The sequence below is a fragment of the Herpailurus yagouaroundi genome, unplaced genomic scaffold, assembly GCF_014898765.1.
Source record: "Herpailurus yagouaroundi ecotype Mexico unplaced genomic scaffold, PumYag 182, whole genome shotgun sequence".
In the NCBI taxonomy this organism is placed as follows: domain Eukaryota; kingdom Metazoa; phylum Chordata; class Mammalia; order Carnivora; family Felidae; genus Herpailurus; species Herpailurus yagouaroundi.
In genome coordinates, this window is record NW_024412413.1 from 31,801,819 (window position 1) to 31,823,264 (window position 21,446).

At 33.8% G+C, this 21,446-nt stretch overlaps 1 protein-coding gene across 4 annotated transcripts in view; it reads right to left on the minus strand.

Moving 5' to 3' along the window:
* The window catches only part of TMTC3 (transmembrane O-mannosyltransferase targeting cadherins 3), a 60,414-nt gene that overhangs the window by 12,001 nt on the left and 26,967 nt on the right, over positions 1-21,446 (minus strand). For all 4 annotated transcript variants that reach the window (XR_005795399.1, XR_005795398.1, XR_005795397.1 and 1 more), the window contains exons 5-11: positions 21,155-21,270; positions 20,536-20,708; positions 14,543-14,795; positions 9,402-9,550; positions 7,494-7,614; positions 4,917-5,028; positions 683-786 (exon numbers count right to left, since the gene is read on the minus strand). Coding sequence is in view for 1 of the 4 variants with exons in the window: in XM_040491272.1 (XP_040347206.1) it covers positions 683-786; positions 4,917-5,028; positions 7,494-7,614; positions 9,402-9,550; positions 14,543-14,795; positions 20,536-20,708; positions 21,155-21,270 (1,028 nt within the window). In the remaining 3 variants the exon portion in view is untranslated. The remainder of the gene's footprint in view (positions 1-682; positions 787-4,916; positions 5,029-7,493; positions 7,615-9,401; positions 9,551-14,542; positions 14,796-20,535; positions 20,709-21,154; positions 21,271-21,446) is intronic.

A 21,446-nucleotide genomic window follows, 5' to 3' on the forward strand; every position in this document is an offset into this window, starting at 1 on the left:
TTTAAAATTTATTTATTTATTTTTGAGAGAGCGAGTGTATGCACACAAGCATGTGGGAGGGGCGGAAAGAGAGAAGTGCAAGTAGGTTCTACACTATCAGGCACAGAGTCCAATGCGGGGCTCGAACTCACCAACTGTGAGATCACGACCTGAGCTGAACTCAAGAGTTGGATGGTTAACCAACTGAGCGACCCAAGCTCTCCTAGAAATTTTTTTTTAATTAAGTGAGCTAGAAAAGTAAATATAATCCTTTATAAAATTTGTAGTACTGTGCTCAGCAAAATAAGTCAGAGAAAGACAAATACTATATGATTTCACTCATGTGGAATTTAAGAAACAAGCAACCAAAGGAGAAAGAGAGGTAAAACAAGAAACAAACTCCTAAATATAGAGAATAAACTGATGGCTACCAGAGGGAAGATTGGCGGGGAGATGGGTGAAATAGGGAATGGGGATTAAAGAGTGCACTTGTATGAAAGTGTTGAATCACTATATTGTACACCTGAAACTATTATCACACTATATGTTAATTAGAATTTAAATAAAAACTTGTAGTAATAAATGGTTTATTGGACACTTTACATTTGTATCAACAAATTGAAGAAAAGATAATCTAGGTAATTCTATTCAATATGGACATCTAGTAGATATGACACAATAGAAATAAATTATGACAACTTACTTGGGGCATCAGGGACTTAGCCATCATGTAAGATTCTTCAGCTTCTTTGGTTCTATTTAAATTTTTATAAGTTCTTCCTACATTCATGTGAGCACCAATATCATCTAAAATTAAAAAAAAAATCATTTGTTGGCAAATATACTAAATAGTATTCAATGTAAACCCAAAGTTTCTAGCAACAAAACACTAGGCAAAAAAATACAAAAGCAAGCAACAGGTCCTGCATCCTCCTTAAAGTTCTTCTAGCACAGAATGATCGATGCTATACTAGAAAATTATGTCATAAAGTACTCTAAGGACAGAAACTGCATATATGACATGAAAGGGGAGATATAGAGGTAATAAAGAAATCTGTATCATTTCTCTTCAGATTTTTCTATACTATACTAAGGCTTGTTTCCATTTCCTTGATGCATAGCTCTGGAATTCACTCAAAATGTATGGCTCAACTCTAAAAGTAAAAAGATCTACAAGTGAAAAAGATCATGATTCCTAGAATTATTTCGAGTGTTATAACAAATATACATGCATGGTGGGATGGGGCAATGAGACTGTGAAAAAACTCTGCAATTTTGTTTTTTAAAATTTTTCTGAATGTGGTCAGAATGCAAGTGTAATAAAATATTAGGATTCTCCAGTACCACTTAAGATGCAGCAGCCCATCCTACATAACAGATTTATAACTTTTTAAAAGGCTGTGTTACTATCAGTATGTCAGAAACTTTTCTCTGATTTTCTGGTATGGAGAATCAAACCCACAGCAAATTTTTCAGAGAAACAAAAAATATGTTATTTAAATAAGAAAGATATTAGGGCCCACTGCATCCTACTTTTAGGACACATTTCGCAGTAAATATTTCAAAGGTTTGGAATAAAGATAGAAGAGAGAAGATCTTAAATCAGACAAATGTTATTGGATGAATCTCTCGCAGACATGACAAGGTTTCACATTATGATTTCTACTTGCCTATGACACCAATGATTTTGCCTGCTGAATAGTTTTCTGCCTGCACCTCCTAGGACACATAGGGGCCAAGCATATATATCTTAGTCATTCTCTTAGGACGACAGTAAACAGTCCTAAAATCTTGGTACATTATGTTTCAGGCTGGTAATTGTGCACACTGCACAGAAAATGTCATATGCAGCACAGGTTTGGTTAAAGAAGTAAGGGACAAGATTGGGAGGAAAGGGCTGATTTTTTGTTTTTTGATGTACTGCTGAGTCTTTAAAAAAAAAAAATTTAACGTTTATTTATTTTTGAGACAGAGCGAGACAGAGCATGAACAGGGGAGGGTCAGAGAGAGAGGGAGACACAGAATCCCAAGCAGGCTCCGGGCTCTGAGCTGTCAGCACAGAGCTCGACGCAGGGCTTGAACTCACTAACGGTGAGATCATGACCTGAGCTGAAGTCGGGCGCTCAACCAACCGAGCCACCCAGGCGCCCCAATGAGTCTTAAGGGGTTTCAGGAGAGGTCAAGAGGGAAATAAAAAAAAAAAGAAAAAAAATTGCTTAGGCAAACCATTCCCAGTCCTGGCTGCAAATTAGGATACCTATGTACTTTCAAAAAGTCAGATAACCTCAGCACCACCTCACTCTATCAAAATAGAATCTATAGAAACATGATCTGGGAAAATGTTTTTATAAGGTTTCAAAGAAGGTTCTGATGTAGAACCAAGGTTGAAATTCACTGCATTACCAAGAGCATATAAAAATAGAGTAGGTAGTATTTGCTCTTATATAGCTCATTTTTTTTAATTTCAAATAAATCTATATCATTTATTTTTACGTATTTTTAATTTTTTAAAGTTTTTATTTTTTTAATTCTTTTTTTTTTTTTTTAATATTTATTTTTGAGAGAGAGAGAGAGAGAAAGAGCCTGAGCAGGGGAGGGGCAGAGAAAGAGGGAGACCCAGAATCCAAAGCAGGCCCCAGGCTCTGAGCTATCAGCACAGAGCCCGAAGCAGGGCTGGAACTAATGGACCATGAGATCATGACCTGAGCCGAAGTCAGATGCTTAACTGACTGGGCCACTCAGGCTCCTCAAATCTATACCATTTATTATAGAGATCAGAAAGTTACTTAGAAAAACTAAGTTACTAAGAACCTGAAAAAAATTAATTATAAAGTGAGAATTTAAGGAAAGAACAAAGAAACTGGTAGTTTAGATAAACAAAATTCAGTGAAGTATTTACAATGTTATTGACATCAGCTCCAATCGTAGAAAGGAAATATGTTGGGGCGCCTGGGTGGCTCAGTCGGTTAAGCGTCTGACTTTGGCTCAAGTCATAATCTCATGGCTCATGGATTCAAACCCCACATTGGGTTCTGTACTGACAGCTCAGAGCCTGGAGTCTGCTTCAGATTCTGTGGTCTCCCTCTCTCTCTCTGCACTTACCCCTTTCACACTCTACCTTCTGTATCAAAAATAAACATTAAAAAAAATTTTTTTTAATAAAAGAAAAGAAAGAGGTTACCTACTTGGATGAAAGACAAGGCAAATTAATACCCACGGAAATCAGGTTCTTAAAATTATGGCAAGGAGATATTGTCATCAACGCAGACTTCAGACACTAGAGTAAGGCAGCCCTACTTTCTCAAAGAACTATGGTAGCAATTAGATATCCTACAAGAAAGCTGATAAAATGAAAGACAAAATTTCTAAGCAGTTTCTTATAAGTTAACAGAGTTTTAAGATTTCAGAGAAGGAAATAACCATTACTAGAGTAAAGTAAATTTAAATTTGAAAACAAACAAAAAGGGTTGGAAAAGAAGACAAGATATAAAAAGCAATGACATTTAAATGACTTTTAAAAAGCTATAGGATTTCAACAGACAGTCCTGCTATTATGAGTGTGCTATCCAAACCAACAATAGCATGAATCTAGCAGTCTATCTTTAATTCAATGTAAATGAGAACTGACAAGTACTAGGCAACTTTGTACCTAATAATTCCTTTTCCACCAACAATGAAGCTAAGCAATCTCACACTGGTGGCCCTGGCATCTATGTTGCTTTCCAGTATTTCCTATCTACAAAATTATCTGTCAATTCATCTAAAGAGATAAACTTAAAAACACCTGAAAACTCATAAATACTCTTTAAACATTTCCATATTGACAACATCAAAGTTGAACTACAGGTCCATGATTTTTTTCTCGCATGAATAATTTCAAAGATTTGGACTTAGATAAAAATGAAATCAAAACAAACCTTATAGAATTCTGGTGTTCCTTGACAAAAATCTATCCTTGTCTTGTAAAGATGTTTATGGAAACTGCAATTCCATTTGTAAAAATTTTATCTTTGTGAATTGAAAAAATTTTTTTTAAACACTGGTAACCATCAAAACAAAAAAACCACAATTCTTCGTTTAACACAACATGTGTGTCACCTTCTCAGACCACTGCATAATTTATAATCTTACTCTGGTTAAGCAAGAAAAGCCTTCAGACTCAATGTTTCATTTATTTTTTTAAAGTAATTTTAAAATGTTATGAATCCCTATTTATGTGCTCAACTGTTCCAAGGTTTTAAATATCTAGATACTTGTTACCCCAAATTTTTACCTCTAGTCTCAGTATCACTTATCTCCAGTCTTATGAATCTGTGTATGTGTAACACTGACAAAAAAGGACTCTTGATGTCCCTCCATATATGCCATTTCATCTATCAAATCTATGAAGATCACAACTAAAAAACAAAGAAAAAGCTAGGATGCCTCTAAATACCAAATTCAATGTTTCTAACTTTATGTACTTTTTCAAGTACTTTACGTACATAGAGGGGAGGGACAAAGAGAGGAAGAGAAAGAATCCCAAATAAACTGGTTTACCTATTTTCTTAGCCCATGGCTAATTAGAAACAGCAATTTTGAGAATATTGTAGAGAAGTCATACTAATGGAAGTATCAGCAATTATCTCAAGAAAGGCAAACAGTGACAACTGACAATGAGGGGAAAAATTATTTTAACACCAAGTACTTGTACCTGGCAAAGCTATACTTCACCAAATTGATTATCAGTACCACCCAATAACTCTGCTATATCAAAATAAATTCCTTAAATGTCTAAGTAGCTCTAACATATAATCCAACTCAAAATAAGCCATCATCGAGCACTATAGTTTTCAAGTCACCTGGAATGAACAAACCTCTTACTTTTATTTTCCCAAATATAATTCAAGTTTTAAAAACAAGCTATCCAAATAGTTTTATTAATTAATAATGCTTACCTGGCTGAACATGAGTAGCCTGTAAGAAGTATTTCAAAGCTCTCTCAAAGTTCTTTTCATTTTCCAGAGCATGACCCACATTATTCCATAATTTGGCATTATTTTTATTTACCTTAAATACATAAGCATAGATAGAAATTAGTTACAATTAAGAAAATACAACTCCAATTAACACAGATATTTATCTGGTATACCATTAGGAATGGAGTATTCTACAGAGATATCCACGAATGGGTGAAGGTGGTCAAAGATCCAAACTTTCAGTTACAAGATAAATAAGTTCTATGGATGCAAGGTATAGCATGGTGATTATAGTTAACAATGTTGTATATTTGAAAGTTTCTGAGAGTAGACCTTCAAAATTCTCATCAAAAGAGAAAAATTGTAAATACGTGACAGATTTTAACTTGTTGCAGTAATTATTTTGTAATATATCCATAAATTACATCGTACACCTTAAACTAATACAAAGTTATATGTCAATTATACCTCAATAAAACTTGAAAAAGTAATTGAGACTTTCTCCCAAAAAAGAAAAACTTGTGGATCTATATCTATATCTAAATATATATATATATCTCCAATCAACACAGATATTTGTTTGGTATATTATTAGAAATGGAGTGTTTGACAGAGGTGTCCCTGGAGAGGAGAAATGAGCAAAATGAACACAGCTTCACCAATTTACTCTCCTTCCTTTTAACATCAACATACTAAAACCATAGCAGTCTGATTTCATCTGTTTTATACATTAGAATTTTACTAAAACTTTTATTTGATCAAAGCAGCTTGGACTGCTGGCTGGCTCAGTCAGTAGAGAATGTGACTCTTAATCTCAGGGCCGTGAATTCAAGTCCCACATTGGACACAGACCTTACTAAAAAGAAAACCAAAAAACAAGCTATAATGTTGTTTGAAAGCTGCTCTATTTATATTCTTTTGGAAGAGAAGGTATTTGAACATGAGAATATATTTAACACTTCACTATTTATTTTTTAGGCTTATTATAAAGCTGTTTATGTGGTCTATTATGGTAATGGGAGCCCCGGGATTAAAGTTCTAAGTTGATCTGTGTTTTCAGAGTTCACTGATGGGCATGGTGTTCCTGCAGGAAGAGGATGGTAGCTGGCCAAGGAACTAGCTTCAGTGACTAGGACTGTGGTTTTGAGATTGTCCTAGTAGTAAGGATAAGCAAAAATCTTGAAAATTATGGGGCTCCACTGGTATTTTAGGAGTGCAGATTAAGAGGAATGGTAATGAGGTCTCTTCTATTTATAAACTTCTGAGCTAGAGGAAAGAGTGGAGCTACTGAGACTAAATGATAGTCATGTGATCTTAAACTGATGTCAAATCAAGAAATGACATTGACTACTGGAATGAAGCAGTATTCTAGTAAAGCCAGGCAATGGGAGTACAGAAATAGTCAAAAAGAATTTAAGAATTTACAGATTTGAAGAGAAGCACCTGAAAAACAAAATCATTGGTTTTAACTTTTACAGAAACCAAATTTTATGATTTTTAAAAAGACCTTATTCCTAGATGTTGTCCATTCTACAGAAATGCTTTATCACTCCTTCCTGCCAGTGCGTATCTTAACTACCATACTGTAACCACCGGTTATCTTCCACATAGTAAAGTGCCACTTTTGTTATGTATTTTATTTCATTGAATCTAAGATGCTATCATTTCTAAGACTCACCATTAAGAAAAAAATAAGCCACTAGGGGCGCCTGGGTGGCTCGGTGGGTTAAGCATCCAACTTTGGCTCAGGTAATGATCTCACGGCTGGTGAGTTCAAGCCCTGCTTCAGGCTCTGTGCTGACAGTTCAGAGACTGGAGCCTGCTTTGGATTCTGTGTCTCCTTCTCTCCCTGCCCCTCCCCTGCTCCTGCTCTGTCTCTCTCTCTCAAAAATAAACATTTAAAAAAAAAATTAAAAAAAAAAAAAAAAGAAAAAAATAAGCCACAAATTGTTAAGATGCCTCTCACTCTAAGATTTATTCTGATTTTAGAGATGTTAAAAGGTAAAAATAAAAAAAAAAAAAGAAAAAAGAAAAAGTGCACCTTTAGAACTAGTGAACTATATATAGTATTCTTAAATTTTTTTTTTTAATGTTTATTTATATTTGAGAAAGAGAGATAGAGCCTGAGCAGGGGAGAGGTAAAGAGGGAGACACAGAACCCGAAGCAGGATCCAGGCTCTGAGCTATGAGCACAGAGCCTGATGCAGGGCTCCAACTCATAAGCTGTGAGATCATGACCAGAGCCGAAGTCCAATGCTTAACCAACTGAGCCACCCAGGCTCCCCTACAGTATTCTTAAACATTCTATTATCATTTGAGCTTCTAACAACTATATAGTATTTAGAAAATTATTCATATATGCTGTAGACATACAACTAAGTACTATTCAGAGCCCTGGTTATGATATATATATATAAAGAACAAATTTTTATTAATCTTTTGGTGAAGTACTTAAAATTGACAGTTAAATGTCTAATTAAATGTAAAAACATCTTAAACATGACTATAAGAAATAATTAATGACATACTTTCCTGTCATTCTGGGTAATACTTTACCTTCAAGGCTGACATAAACAATGTATATTCAGACTCCCAATCCCAATTTCTGTGGAGTGTTTTTAAGGCATGAGTGAATATCACCATAGACAGACAAACCCAGGATAACTTTTTTAATACACTGTTTAAGAGAAAAAAGCAGAACAAAAACAACATTATCTATATCACCAGAAGCATTTTACCTTTTACAATAGAGGTAAGAAATATGTTAAATATCCCCAAATATCATGTTTGAGTTTATTTTAAGGAATGAGGATCCTTCTAACAATCATCCAACTTCAAAGGCAACACCAAAAAATTAAATATTATGCACACTGCCTTCTACTTCAGTCTTAAATTATATTAAATATTCCACTACTGGTCTCTATTTCAAAAAGTCTGCTTAAGTTTAATGACAAAAAACCCGATAAACCAATTTTTAAGTATGACTTTTTTTGGGGGGCTTTTACTTACAACTTGAACATTCTTAATTGTGTTTATCAAGGGTCAATTTTATCATTGGCTGTATTTTAAAAAATTTTGGCTTACCCAGACTGCATCTATACCACAGATTATCATGACATTCTTTGAATATTTTTACATTCTAAAGCTAGAGGTATTTATGATAAGTCATAGTAAAACTAACACTTTATATAATAGATACAATATAGCTTATATAGCTTTAGGCTAATTATTTGGGAAACAATTCCTCATGTATAAAAAGGTTACACTTCAATAATCCCTATGATCACATTCATTACTAATGTTCTCTGAGTCTATTTTTTTGTCTCAGTAACACAGTTCAACTTCTTTCATTTTGACAGATCCACTTAATCAGGATAAGAGTGCATGGATCAGAAAGAAAATGGACACTGGAGGCAGTAAGATGTAAATGTGAATCAAGAGTCTACTATTTACTAGCTGTGTGATCTTGAGGTAATCTGGTTCAGTAACCTGTATGAGCTTCAGTTTTCAAATGTGCACACCAGAGTTAAGGAAAGTTAGATTAAATGAGAAAACAAATCTAAAAGGTCTATCATGGCTCTTGGCACCTAGGAAGCACTCAAAAACTGGTAGTAATTATAACTGGATAAATGGGTAGAAGTTAAGAGAAAAGGCTTGGTAGATGTTAGCAAAAATTGTAGACATGGATGAGATCATCCAGAGAGAATATGCAATGTGACAAAAATGGCTGTGAATAAAACTCTGAGAAATAAATAAAGAGCAGTTATAGCAATAAGAACCTGAGAAGAGTCTGAACAGAGATGAAGAGACATGGAAGAGAATTAGGAGAGGCACTTTTTACAGATGCCCAGGAAATAAATTTTAAATACAAGCACTGACTGGATTTAGTTACTAGAATGCAATGATATAGAGAGAAGTCAGAATTCTGTGTGTTGAAGGATGACTAGAAAGTGAGAAAGCAGAGTCGGTGACCATTTCTTGCATATATACAATGTGAATATTCTGTTCCTTAATTGTTAGTTTGAGGCCTCTAGGACATGGTAGTTATGATGAAGATAGTGATATCAAATTACAGACTGCTTACTATATGCATTTTACATATATTAAATCAACATGACTCACTTAAATAAGAAGCCTATATCTTAGTTCACTGCATGTGGAAGTGGCAATGGTAATTTGTAACTGTAGTCTCAATAATATCCTTGTTTTCATTTGGGTCTAACTCAAAGTGTGTTAGGTTTCAGGCTTACAACAAAATTATATAAATAAGAGAAAGAACATAGGGTGAGGTAGGTGCCATGGAGCTTTCTTAACTTCAATTACAGAAATATGAGGAAACGATCAAGATGGAAAATAAAAAGGTATAAAAATATGACTTATAAAACTAAACACTTTAAATACTTAAATGTATCACACTTAATTCTATAGTTTGTAAGCATTAAATGAACTAACATTTTAATTCACCTTTTGTTTGATATTTTCTGCCATCCATGGGCTACCAAAATACAGAACCCCATGCTAGGAACATATAATACTCGCTCAGCAACAACAAATCCCACTGGGAAGAAAAGGTTTGATGCAGGAATAAATGGTAATGCCATTAGACAAAGTGCCTACAAAGAAAAATAAGATATTTTATTTAAAAAATATGTGGACATTCAATAGCAAAATCCAAATATTGTATCATTTAACTTGAATGATAAATGACCATTAATTTGAATGGTTCACTGTACTGGTGGACCATTTTTAATAATACTCTAAACAATACTAGTTTAAACATAAGGAAGGCAACTTAGGGATAGTAATAACAGACATCAGGATTATGTCACCAAAGTGAGATCAAGCTAGAACTTATAACCAGAGATCATCCAATTAAATAAAAAAAATTGGGGGGGAATATATATAAATAAGACAATTTTTAAACATCCAACTAAAGTACGTGTGGTAAAAATAAACTGATAAAGACGTTAACAGGTTTTAACAAAAGAAAACCAACCATACAAGTTTTTATAATTTTACTACTGTAACTATTCAAATATTGGAAACTGAGGAAATGACATAAGGTACACTTCAGACAAGATAGTAGACTACTACTTCTGTACCCCAGCATTACTTGCATAACATTCTGATGGATCATATACATTTAACAGTGGCTTAGCATATACACAAAAATAAAACTGCCCCATTAAATAGTAGTCTTTTATTCTACAAGAATTTCTAAAATTCTAACACTGTACATTGAAATAAAACATCATAAAAATGCTTAGATTGTTTTTGCCATTTTGAAAACGAGTTAACATAAGGTTGCTAGATTATGAAGCCATTAAAAAGATAGGATACAAACAGCTAGCACACAAATAACTTGTGAAAAGAAGTTGGTTGTTATTAAGACACCTGTTTCTATGGATATCTGCTTCCACAATTTGTTACCCTAATTTGTTTTATAGTATCTAACTGAATAACTGCAAATTGTTCCTTCAGCTTCAGAAGTCTGAGTCTTCTAACAGTTTGAGAGGAAAGATTGTTTTTCCTTTATTATATTTTATTAGCAAAATATAGATACAGAGATGTGTATTTCTCCGTCACACAAATTAATGACTTGTAATAAGGAAATAACTCTAAAGCACTACCAAACTGCTCAGTATCATGCTAATTTATAGATCTAAAATTTTAGTGTTTTCTTTTTTGATCAAAAAGGTAAAACATTCAGAGTACATAATTCACTTTCCATTTCCCAAGAGTGCTTGATAAAAATAACCAGCTAGCTGCGAAAGAGACATTCCAAAATATGTAGTCCTTTTCTAAAAACAAACAAGCATTTTTTTTTTAAATAATTCATGGCTTCCTTATAGCAATTTTATTTAAAAGAATTAAAAGTGTTAAATTCATTCAAAGATGCATTGGTTGTGATGCATAAGCTGCATACACAAAAAGCAATCTCACAAAAAACCTACCGGTTCCTAGATAAGGAATGCCTCTAATTAACTTAATGAAAAGTTCTAATATGTTCTCTACTGGTATATGCTAACCTAGGTAACTATGGCTACCATAAGTTCCTTCTTCAGTAACATAAAATTCTCTTTAAAACAACAGGTGTTAGGAGTGCCTTGCTGGCTCAGATGGTTAAGTATCTGACTTCAGCTCAGGTGATGATTTCATGGTTTGCTGGTTCGAGCCCCATGTCAGGCTCTGTGCTGACAGCCCAGAGCCTGGAGTCTGCTTTTGATTCTGTGTCTCTCCCTTTGCCCCTCCCCCACTTGCACTCTGTCAAAAATAACATTAAAAAAACAACAACAACAGAAAAGAAAAGGTGGTAGTGGAAAGCTCACAGAGTTTGGACAAATCTCTTTGACTTCTTATTTCTTATGTAACATAATAAGGTAAACCACTCAATCATCTTGCCAATCAGTGTTTCTTCATAAAAAGGGATTAATAACTGCTTATATTGTTGATACATATGGCATTTTATTTAGTAAGTGCTTATCATGGTATCTGGTACTAGGCAGGTACTCCTTTGATCTACTCAGTCCCTTCCATAGATCTTCAGAAAATATCACCATAAAAAATAACCTGTTTAGTACTCTCTTAAGGCAGTACTTAAGGTCACAATTGTTCTTTTATACACATAAAATAAAATTTATGTAAATCTATGCTTACTTCACTGGCACGATCCTCTCTTTATTTTTTATTCAGCTTACATTACATAAATCATTACTTTATTTGCCCAAATTTTAAATTCACCCAACCTTCCTTATTTTTCCTTTCTTTTAGCAGAACCTCGGCTTTGGATGTATTCTACCATATATCTGCTTTGTATTTACCTGAGCAACAAAGCACTACTAGAGACAGTCCCAAAGCAGAACAGATCAGTATCATCAAAAATTCATGGTCAACTTCAAAATGATTCTTAAGACTGCTCAGAATTTCTAGTTTTCTTTGGTAGGCTCATTCCCACTCTCCTAGATTTTAAATCTTGATTACTTTAAACTTCTGATCCATGACATTTTCAGCAGGTGACTATACTTCCAAACATACAGAGAAAACTACACTCATAAAACAAGAATTCCTTCAATTCCCTGCTCCTATACCAACCAACATCCACATTCACATGTATTTCCATCCATTCTGAGATATAAGAGGCATCTCCATCTGTCTCAGGCCAAACCTGAGCTGTATCTACATGGCCCTTGCTCCGCACAAATCTCACAATTAGCCATCCCTTCATTTACTCAGCCACTTTCTAATCAAATGTATCGTTCCTATCCATATTTAAATATGCTCTTGTCTCCCCAATCTTAAACATGTCCTTTGACAACATATATTTAAGTTACCATTATGTAACGTTACCATTCATTATGTACTTCAGGTGTAAATCAAATTCCCACACTCTTACGAAAGCACTTTTATAGTGGGGGTATGAAGTAGCTCGTTTTAACCCCACTTAATCAACAATTCAAATCAATGAGTATGTTTTTGCAAATCAACCCATTATTGACATCCCCTGCTTCTAAAAGTCAGCCAACTGAGTACTCCAATGAAAGTGATTCTCCTACTTCTGAAGGTACACCAAATCTAGATCTTCATGCTTCCTCCAAGCTCTACATGAGATCAGTCTGTGATACTTGAAGTCGGCATAGTATTCTCTCACTTAGGTAGTAATAAATTCAAGTTTGCTCATCCTTTGAAATATTCAAAGTTGAGTTACCTTATGGGTTGGTTATCTACACTAGCAATCTTCACGTCCTCATCTCCTAATCAAATTTTTCCACAGAAATAAATTTCATTTAAGTAACTAATACACCAAAAGAGGTAAAATATGACTGATCTCACTTTTCTGCTTCACAGCATCTGTTAGTGATAACCATTCCATCTTCCTTAAAACATTTACTTACCTTTCTGTCCACTTGGTCTAGCTCCTACTTAGGTTCATTCTCTTCTACACAGTATCTAAATACAGAAGGTCTTTTTTTTTTTTATTTTTTATTATTTTCTCAAGTTAATATACAGTGTGGTCATGGCTTCAGGAGTAGAACCTGGTGATTCATCTCTTACATCTGACACCCTGTGCTCATCTCGAAAAGTGCCCTCCTTAATGCCTGTCGCCCATTTAACACACTCCTCACCAACCTTCAGTTTGTTCTCTGTATTTAAGAGTCTCTTATGGTTTGCCACCCTCTCTGTTTTTATCTTATTTTTCCTTCACTTCTCCTATGTTCATCTGTTAAGGTCCTCAAATTCTACATATGAGTGAAATCACAGGAGATCTTTCTCTGACTGACTTATTTTAAGCAGGCTCTGCACTCAGTGTGGAGCACAGCGTGGGGCTTGAACTCAGGATTCTGAGAACAAAATCTGTATTGAGATCCAGTCAGATGCTTAACCAACTAAGGCACCTAGGCACCCCCAAATATAGAAGTTTTTTAAAGACCTACTTGTAGGTTTCTTTTCTTTTCACTCTATCTAGCCCCTTCAACTATCTACTGAGGAAGAATTAAGACCAAATACTCCAAGGCATTAATTATGTGTATGAATTATCTTCTATTCCATGCATCTACAATGGTAATAGCTGATTACTATCTTTGAGAACAGTGACAAAACCCCAGGTGAGAAACCTCTAAAATCGCCATAGACTTTCTTAATCATATCCTGGTTTCAATTACTATCTCTATGCCAATACTGCAATCAATTTTTTATGTGTAGCTTAGGCGTCTCCTCTGAACTCCAGGCACCAGGTGCTATTCAAATTCCCCACTAGGATCAAACTCAACAGATCAAAAAATAATAGTAAATATGATCTTTCTCCCAAACCCTATATTCTTTCAATTGTCTCTATATATCAGACATTAGCTTCAAATTTTTCCAAAATGCCAATTCCCTGGTAATCGGGGCCTTGTATTTATCATATCCTCAGTGCCTAAAATGCTGCCTGGTACACAGATCACAACAAAAAACTTTTAGTGAATGACTAATCTAGTGACTGCAGCCAGGTATGATGTATTTGTAAAGTATTAGAAACACTTTCTGGCATGTAGCAAATGCTCAAGAAAATGTTAAAGATTATTACTGTCTTCAATAATTTAAAGGAAAACAAAACTGTTAGAAGTGACAGCAAAGTAAGAAAATTACAAAGAAATACATCCTGAATAAGAAGACTTTGTACATAATCAGAGTCCTCTGAACATAGTAAAAAATAACTCATAGAATAATGAAGTCTTACTAATGAGAACTAAAGAGCTAATATGTTTCTAGCTGTCTACCTTACATGACATTCTTCTCTGTGTCAAGAACACAAAGTATATAATATGATCCATTTCCTCAAAAAAAGTGTATAATCTACTTGGATAAAGAAGTAGAAGATAATGATGCCAAAAGGGATGCTTCATGATTTCAGAGTTCCTACCAAATAGGGAAATTTATAACCAGTTTTTATTTTACATGCTGAATATATATGCCTGCATATGAAATTCTGATATATAAATTAATAAATTAGGGTGATGTTGAATAAACAAAAATACTGTTTCTAAGAAGATGCTTTGACAAATTAAAGGTGGTCTTTAAATCAACTGAATGTTGTATCAATTGAAAAATTAAGAAAGTTTTCTTACCATTAAAACAGTCTTGGAGGAATCACCAGGGTATCTGAGACTGAATACCCCCAAAGCCCCCAAAAAGCAAAAGAAAATAAATGTGGCAAGATTTCGAATATCTAGAAATGATTCTATAAGTGGTATTGTTCCCATGGTCCAATCACAGCACAGTTCCGAAGGATTTAATAGAAGCCAAGCATTCAAGGGAAGGAGGTAGTTAAAAGTTAGCTGCCTTGTAGGAGTTGGGCTTACAGCAGCTGGGTTATCAAATCTGTAAAAAGATTAAAAAAAAAGTTATTTAATCTAAAACACGTTTCAAACACAAAATTAATATGTAACATATAAATAAAATACCAAAAAGCAGTATTTCATATGTAATCTCACTTAAAATGACAAAGTATTTTTTATGAATACCTCAGTCCTCACTGGAGTTCAAAATGTCCAACCCTTATGAAATATCTAGTTGAGAATCTATGAGGAATGGTTGGAAGGGCAACTAGATCAGACATGTGTACCCTGCAGAAGTGCTTTCATTAAATTATAACCTGATTAAAAGTAAAAAGAACATTTTAATAGACTCGTAGGTGCTGTACGAGTGCTTTGGAGAACACTAACCAATACTTTCTTCTGCATGAGATGCTTCTTTCAGCACTAAATGCTAATAAAAATTATGCTTCCTAGAAAGAAAGGTTTTCTTTTGTCATGGACAGAAAAAAACTGTATCATCTATGAGCTTTTCCTCTTTGCTTACACTTTTAGGAAGCTGAAACCAAATTTCCAGTATAGAATAGTAGCTGTATTTCCCTATGTAACATTTTATTTGTGTTCTACTTTTTCTCCTACTATATACTAACATAAGCTTATACTTTTTTTTCCAAGTTTTTATTTAAATTCTAGTTAACATACATGGTAAAACATATGTGGTTTCTGTGTAGAATTTAGTGATCCATCACTTATATATAACTTACATATAACATATATAACATATATATAAGTGCTATCCCAAGTGCCCTCCTTAATGCCCATCACCCATTGAGCCCATCCCCCACCCACCTCCCTCCATCAACCTTCAGTTTCTTCTCTATAGTTAAGAGTCTCTTACAGTTTGCTTATATCCTATTTTATATTTGTCCAGGCCACGATATATTACATGTACGTTTCATTAATTCAGTCTGCTTCTTGCAAACTAAGTCAAACCATAGTCAAATCATTTTTTAAGTATATTTCAAATGAATGGCTTCAGATACTCATTTCTTTAGGCTACATTCAAAATTTTATTGGTTTTGTTAATATTAGTCTTTAAAAGCCCAATTTCTCATTTTATAATGAATGAGTTAATTAAAAACAATCAACCTCTACCATTTATTTGACTTGGTCTTCTTAAAAATTCAAATAGCTGGGAAATAGCAAATACTATTTAAACAAATAACATCATTTTTAAAACTTTCATATTTGAATGTCTACATATATGAAAAATAACAAATCTTGAGTCAAGGCTTGAATTATCAAATAACGAACAGAACTGAACACAAGGCTGTCTTTTTTCCTATAATCCACTATTCGAAGTTCAGTTTTATAATTAATAGTTTATTTAGAATAGCTGATTTAATAACTGTACTATAGAAAAAGAACATGTGGCAAAGCATGTGAAACCATATTATAGTCAACTTCACTGATAATTTAATACAAGAAATTTATATATATGCATACTTTTAAATGCTTATATTTGGAAAATATACATTTATATGTAATATAATCCATATAGCAATCCACACATACACAAAATACATTAATACATATAAACCACATTATCATACTACAGAAATGGAGATAAAAACAGTTGATGCAAATTCTCTAAAAGGAATAAAAACAGTAACACTGAATATGAGGGTAAAGAAGGAAATATAAAATATTTACAGTTTAATCTCTTTTCCATATTTTACTATTTAAATAAGTTGGTTCAGTTTAGCACAGCTAGACTCAGAAGTAAAAATTCATGAAATTAGAAAGTAATTATTCTTCAAAGAAAAAAATGCTACTGAAAGGAATATTGCGTGGAAATGTTAAAAGATCTTGCATGTAACGTTAGTCACTTAAATAAAATTGGGTAAGAAACTAGTATAAATTTCATTTTATTTTTTTTTTAACTTTTTTCTTTTTTTGAGAGAGAGTGTGAGTTGGGGAGGGGCAGAGAGAGAGGGAGAGAGAGAGACAGAATCCCAAGCAGGTTCTGCAATGTTAGGGCAGAGCCCCAATGCAGGATTCAATCTCACAAACCATGAGATCATGACCTGAGTCGAAATTGAGAATTAGATGCTTAACCGACAGAGTCACCCAGGTGCCCCTATAAATTTCATTATAAATTTACCCTGAAAAAGGTGAAATGGGAAAATGCTAAATGTTAGAGCAGGAAAACAAGATATGTAGACTGTTAAATTCAGTATAACTTTTGCTTCTAGTCTTTTTTTTAAATTTTTTTTAATGTTTTTATTTTATTTTTGAGAGAGAGACACAGAGTGCTAGTGGGGGGAGGGGCAGGGAGAGAACGAGACACAGAATCCAAAGCAGGCTCCAGGCTCTGAGCTATCAGCAGAAAGCCTGATGTGGGGCTCGAACTCACGGACGGTGAGATCATGACCTGAGCTGATGTCGGACACCCAACTGACTGAGCCGCCCAGGCACCCCTTTTTGCTTCTAGTCTTAAAGGAGAGAAGAACTGGACAAGACATAACACAGTTGGGTATCAGGCAAAGAAAGACAATGATACCCCAGAGAAGGAAAACAAATGAGGGAAACCCTACCTGGAAAGTTCAATACTTGGATACAGTTCTTAGTCTGTGGAGCATTGAGGGAGAACCCAGTGGAGCCTAGGAGTATCCCTGAGTTGTGAAGATGGAACTGGGATCCCTAGGAGCCCAGGTCGATAGAGTCAGTGGGGGAGAATACCAGAGAGAAGAAAGCTGCTGAGAAAGAGAACTCAGATCTGTAGAGGGTCTCCTTCCAGTTTGTAGTACTGATCAGAACCAATCAGCATATATATATGGAAATACTCAAGGTCAGTGTAGTGGGTTGAACCATGTCTCTCAAACATTCATGTCTATCCAGAACCTCAGATTTTTTTCCTTATTTGGAAATAGGTTCTTTGCCAATGTAATTAGTCAAGTTAGGATGAGGTCACACTGGATTAGGGTGAGCCTTAAACCAAATGTATAATCACTGCAGTGATACAGCAACACACCAAGGAATGCCAAAGACTGCTAGCAACCACTAGAAGCTACTAGGAAAGAGGCATGGAACAGACTTCTTCCTGAGAGTCTTCAGAAGGAACCAACTATGCCTGACACAGTTTGGACTGTGGCCTCCATCACTGTAAGAGAATAAATTTCTGCTGCTTTAAGCTACCCAGTTTCTGCTAATTTGTTACAGCAGCAGGAAAAATAATAGAAATAGGAAACTACCTCTCAAACGAATTAGATAAAAATTCTCAAATGCCATACAGAGCTAGGAATAGTTCCTCAGCAGCCAGAATAAAAGCTCTCATAAGTCACAGTCTATCAGACAGAATCAGTAGTGGAAGAAAATTACCTCTATCATAAATGCTGCTGTGGTCTCATATAACAAAGCTTAAGAGCAAGACTAGAAGATGAAACATCTCTCAAATAACTTAAATGCATCCCAAAATAAAGCTCTAAAATATTTATAGGAATATATTAAAGTAAAACTCACATATGGCATCTACTAAAAAATTACTGGGCATGTGAAAAAGTAGAAACATATAATCTATGAGGAGAAAAATTATTCAATCTAAACTAAGAAATGACACACACAAGAAAATTAGTAGATGAAGACATTAAAGTACTAGAACATGTAAAGACATGAAACATAGAAAAAAGGCTTAAACAGAATTTCTAGAGATGAAAACTGTCTGAAATGAAAAAACTAGAAAAAATTAAAGGGAGACTCGACATTGCATAAAAAAGACCAGTGAACTTGAATGCAAAGCAGAAGAAACTACCAAAATGAAAACGGAGAAAATAGTTTTGGGAGGGGAATAAACAGAGCATTAGTGTGACAACTTCAAAAGGCCTAACTTACATGTAATTGGGGTCCTAGAAGAATAGAAACAAATTTCAATGAGTAATGGCTAAAACATTTCCAAAATTTACATACTAAAACATATAGATTCTAAACTCAGTTAACCTAAGCACAGTGCACATGAAAATAAAAGTAAGGGTAACCAGAAGTTTGTATCATTTGACCACCTTCACCCAAATTTTGTTATATGATAAGTATGTCCTACAGTAGTAATATGCAGCATGGGGACTACAGTTAATAATACCATATTACATATTTGAAAGCTGCAAAGAAAGTAGATTGTAAAAGTTTTCATCACAAGAAAAAAATTCTCTGTAATTATGTGTGGTGATGGATGTTAAGTAAATTTATTGTGATAATTTCTCAATACGCATATACTAAATCATGACACTGTATACCTAAAATTCATATAGTGTTATATATCAGTTATGTCTCAATTTAAAAAATAAAATAAAAAGAGAAACAATGGTGAGGAGAAAATAATAAAAGCAGGCATAGAGAAAAAGACACACTATATGCAGAAGCACAAAAATAAAGATGACAGAGGTTTTCCCAGTAAAAACAATGCAAGCTAGAAAATAGTAGAGCAACATTTTTAGAGTGCTGAATGCAAAAAAGTCAGTGTAGAATTCTAAACTCAGGGAAAATATTTTTCAAAAACAAAGGTAAAATAAAGATATTTTTATATACAAAAGCTAAAACAATTTGGCATCAACAGACCTACAGGTCAAGTCCTTTAGTCACAAACAAAAATGGTACAATACGAAAATCACATTAAATGTAAATGGCTGAAACACCTCATTTAAAAAACAGATTATCTGATCAAACAAAAAAGGAAGACTCAATTATATGCAGCCTGTAAGATATCAACTTCAAAGATACTGATAGTAGTGCCTGGATGGCTCAGTTGGTTAAGTGCTCTTGATTTCAGCTCAGGTCATGATCTCATGGTTTGTGGGATTGAGACCTGCCCTGGGCTCTGTGCTGACAGTTCAAAGCTTGCTTGGAATTTTCTTTCTCCCTCTCTCTGTCTCTCCCTGCTCTCTCAAAATAAAAAAAAAAGATATTGATAGATAAAAAGTAAAAAGATGGAAAAAGATAAACCATGTAACTCCAACAAAAGAGATACAAAGTGAATTTCTGAGTAAAGATTATTAGTAAGGATAAAGAAACTCATTAATAAAGGTAAAGGGATTAATTCATCAAGACATTATAATCCTAGATGTTAACCACTTGAAAATAGAGCTTTAAAACACATGAAATTAAAACTACAAGAAGAAATAGACCAATCTACAATTATAGTCAAAGATTTCAACATCCTCTACTTAATAATAGAACAAGTAGATAAAAATCACTTAAACTATATAAGACATCACTTAATAACCAATTAAGTTAAAATAGGTTAAAGTTTCATTAGGTTAAAATCATTATTTTCATTCGTTGGTTTCATGAGTGTACTCAGTATGTCAAAATTTACTAATTTGTACATTATAAATATATGCAGGTTTTAAAAAAATATTAATTATACAAAAAGCTGTTAAAAAAAACTTCAATGTAGGGGCGCCTGGGTGGCTTAGTCATTTAGCAGCCAACTCTTAATTTCAGCTCAGGTCGTGATCTCATGATTCATGAGATTGAGCCCCACATTGGGCTCTGTGCTGACAGCGTGGAGCCTACTTGGAATTCTCTCACCCTCTCTCTCTGCTCCTCCCTTGCTTGTGCTCTGTTTTCACTCTCTCTCAAAATAAATAAATAAATAAATAAATAAACAAACATGAAAAAAGAAAAAAAACTCAATGTAAATCAAACACTTCTATTATAATCACTGAACATCAAGAGTTAAAGAAAGGATGAAAACAAAACAAAACAAAACAAAACAAAAACAAAAACAAAAAAAAGAACCAGAATTTCCATACCTGGTGAATACTGGAAGTTGGGACTGAATGACCTGGACTCTAATCACAACAAGTAATAGTGTACTGAACATCAAAACAATGAGTTTTATTAGTGTCTGCAGCATAGAAAATGGAATATTACTCTTCCCACGGAAAAACTGTCTGGCAGTAGTACATAATAATGGCAAAGTATACTGCAAAAGGAAAAACAAGTTTTAAATAACAATATACTACAACGTTTTCAACAATGCAATACATTCAAAATGCAAGATTAGATATAAATTGACTGTAATTATAAAATCAGTATGGAGCAATGTGTGGAACTGATTAGGAATAAAACTGAGTCCAATAATCTTACCCAATAATGAATCATATTGGACGGTATTACTGTGTACATTTCCAAATTACCTAATGGTTCCATTATTAAAACTGAAACAACAGTCTTAAAAAACTGAAGGAGTTATAAAATGTTAAGTAATTTTCAGTGGCTACGAGGACAAAATATGCCAGTTTCTTGCAAATTTTTGGTAACATTATTGGTAAAGAGAATAATTTATAATGACACATTTAGAAACCAAGTTTATTATCATCAAATTCAAAAAGGATAAAAGATAACAATAAAAATTGTATTTCTCCTTACCCCCTGGGCAATAAATACTTCATACACACAGCAAATTCCCACAACTGTTATTCCTTGTTCTTTACACAATGTTGCAACAGCAACTAAAACCACTGTCAAAGCAATTGGAGTCCATACTGCAATATAAGAACAGAAAAATATAAACTACACAAAACAATTTTATAGTATTATAAATGAATATTTTAAGTTATACAACTGCTGGACATTACTAAAAAACTCATGATTCTATATTCACATTTGTGTTATTTCCCATTAACCTATACTTCATATTTCAAAATGTATTTAAGTGTTG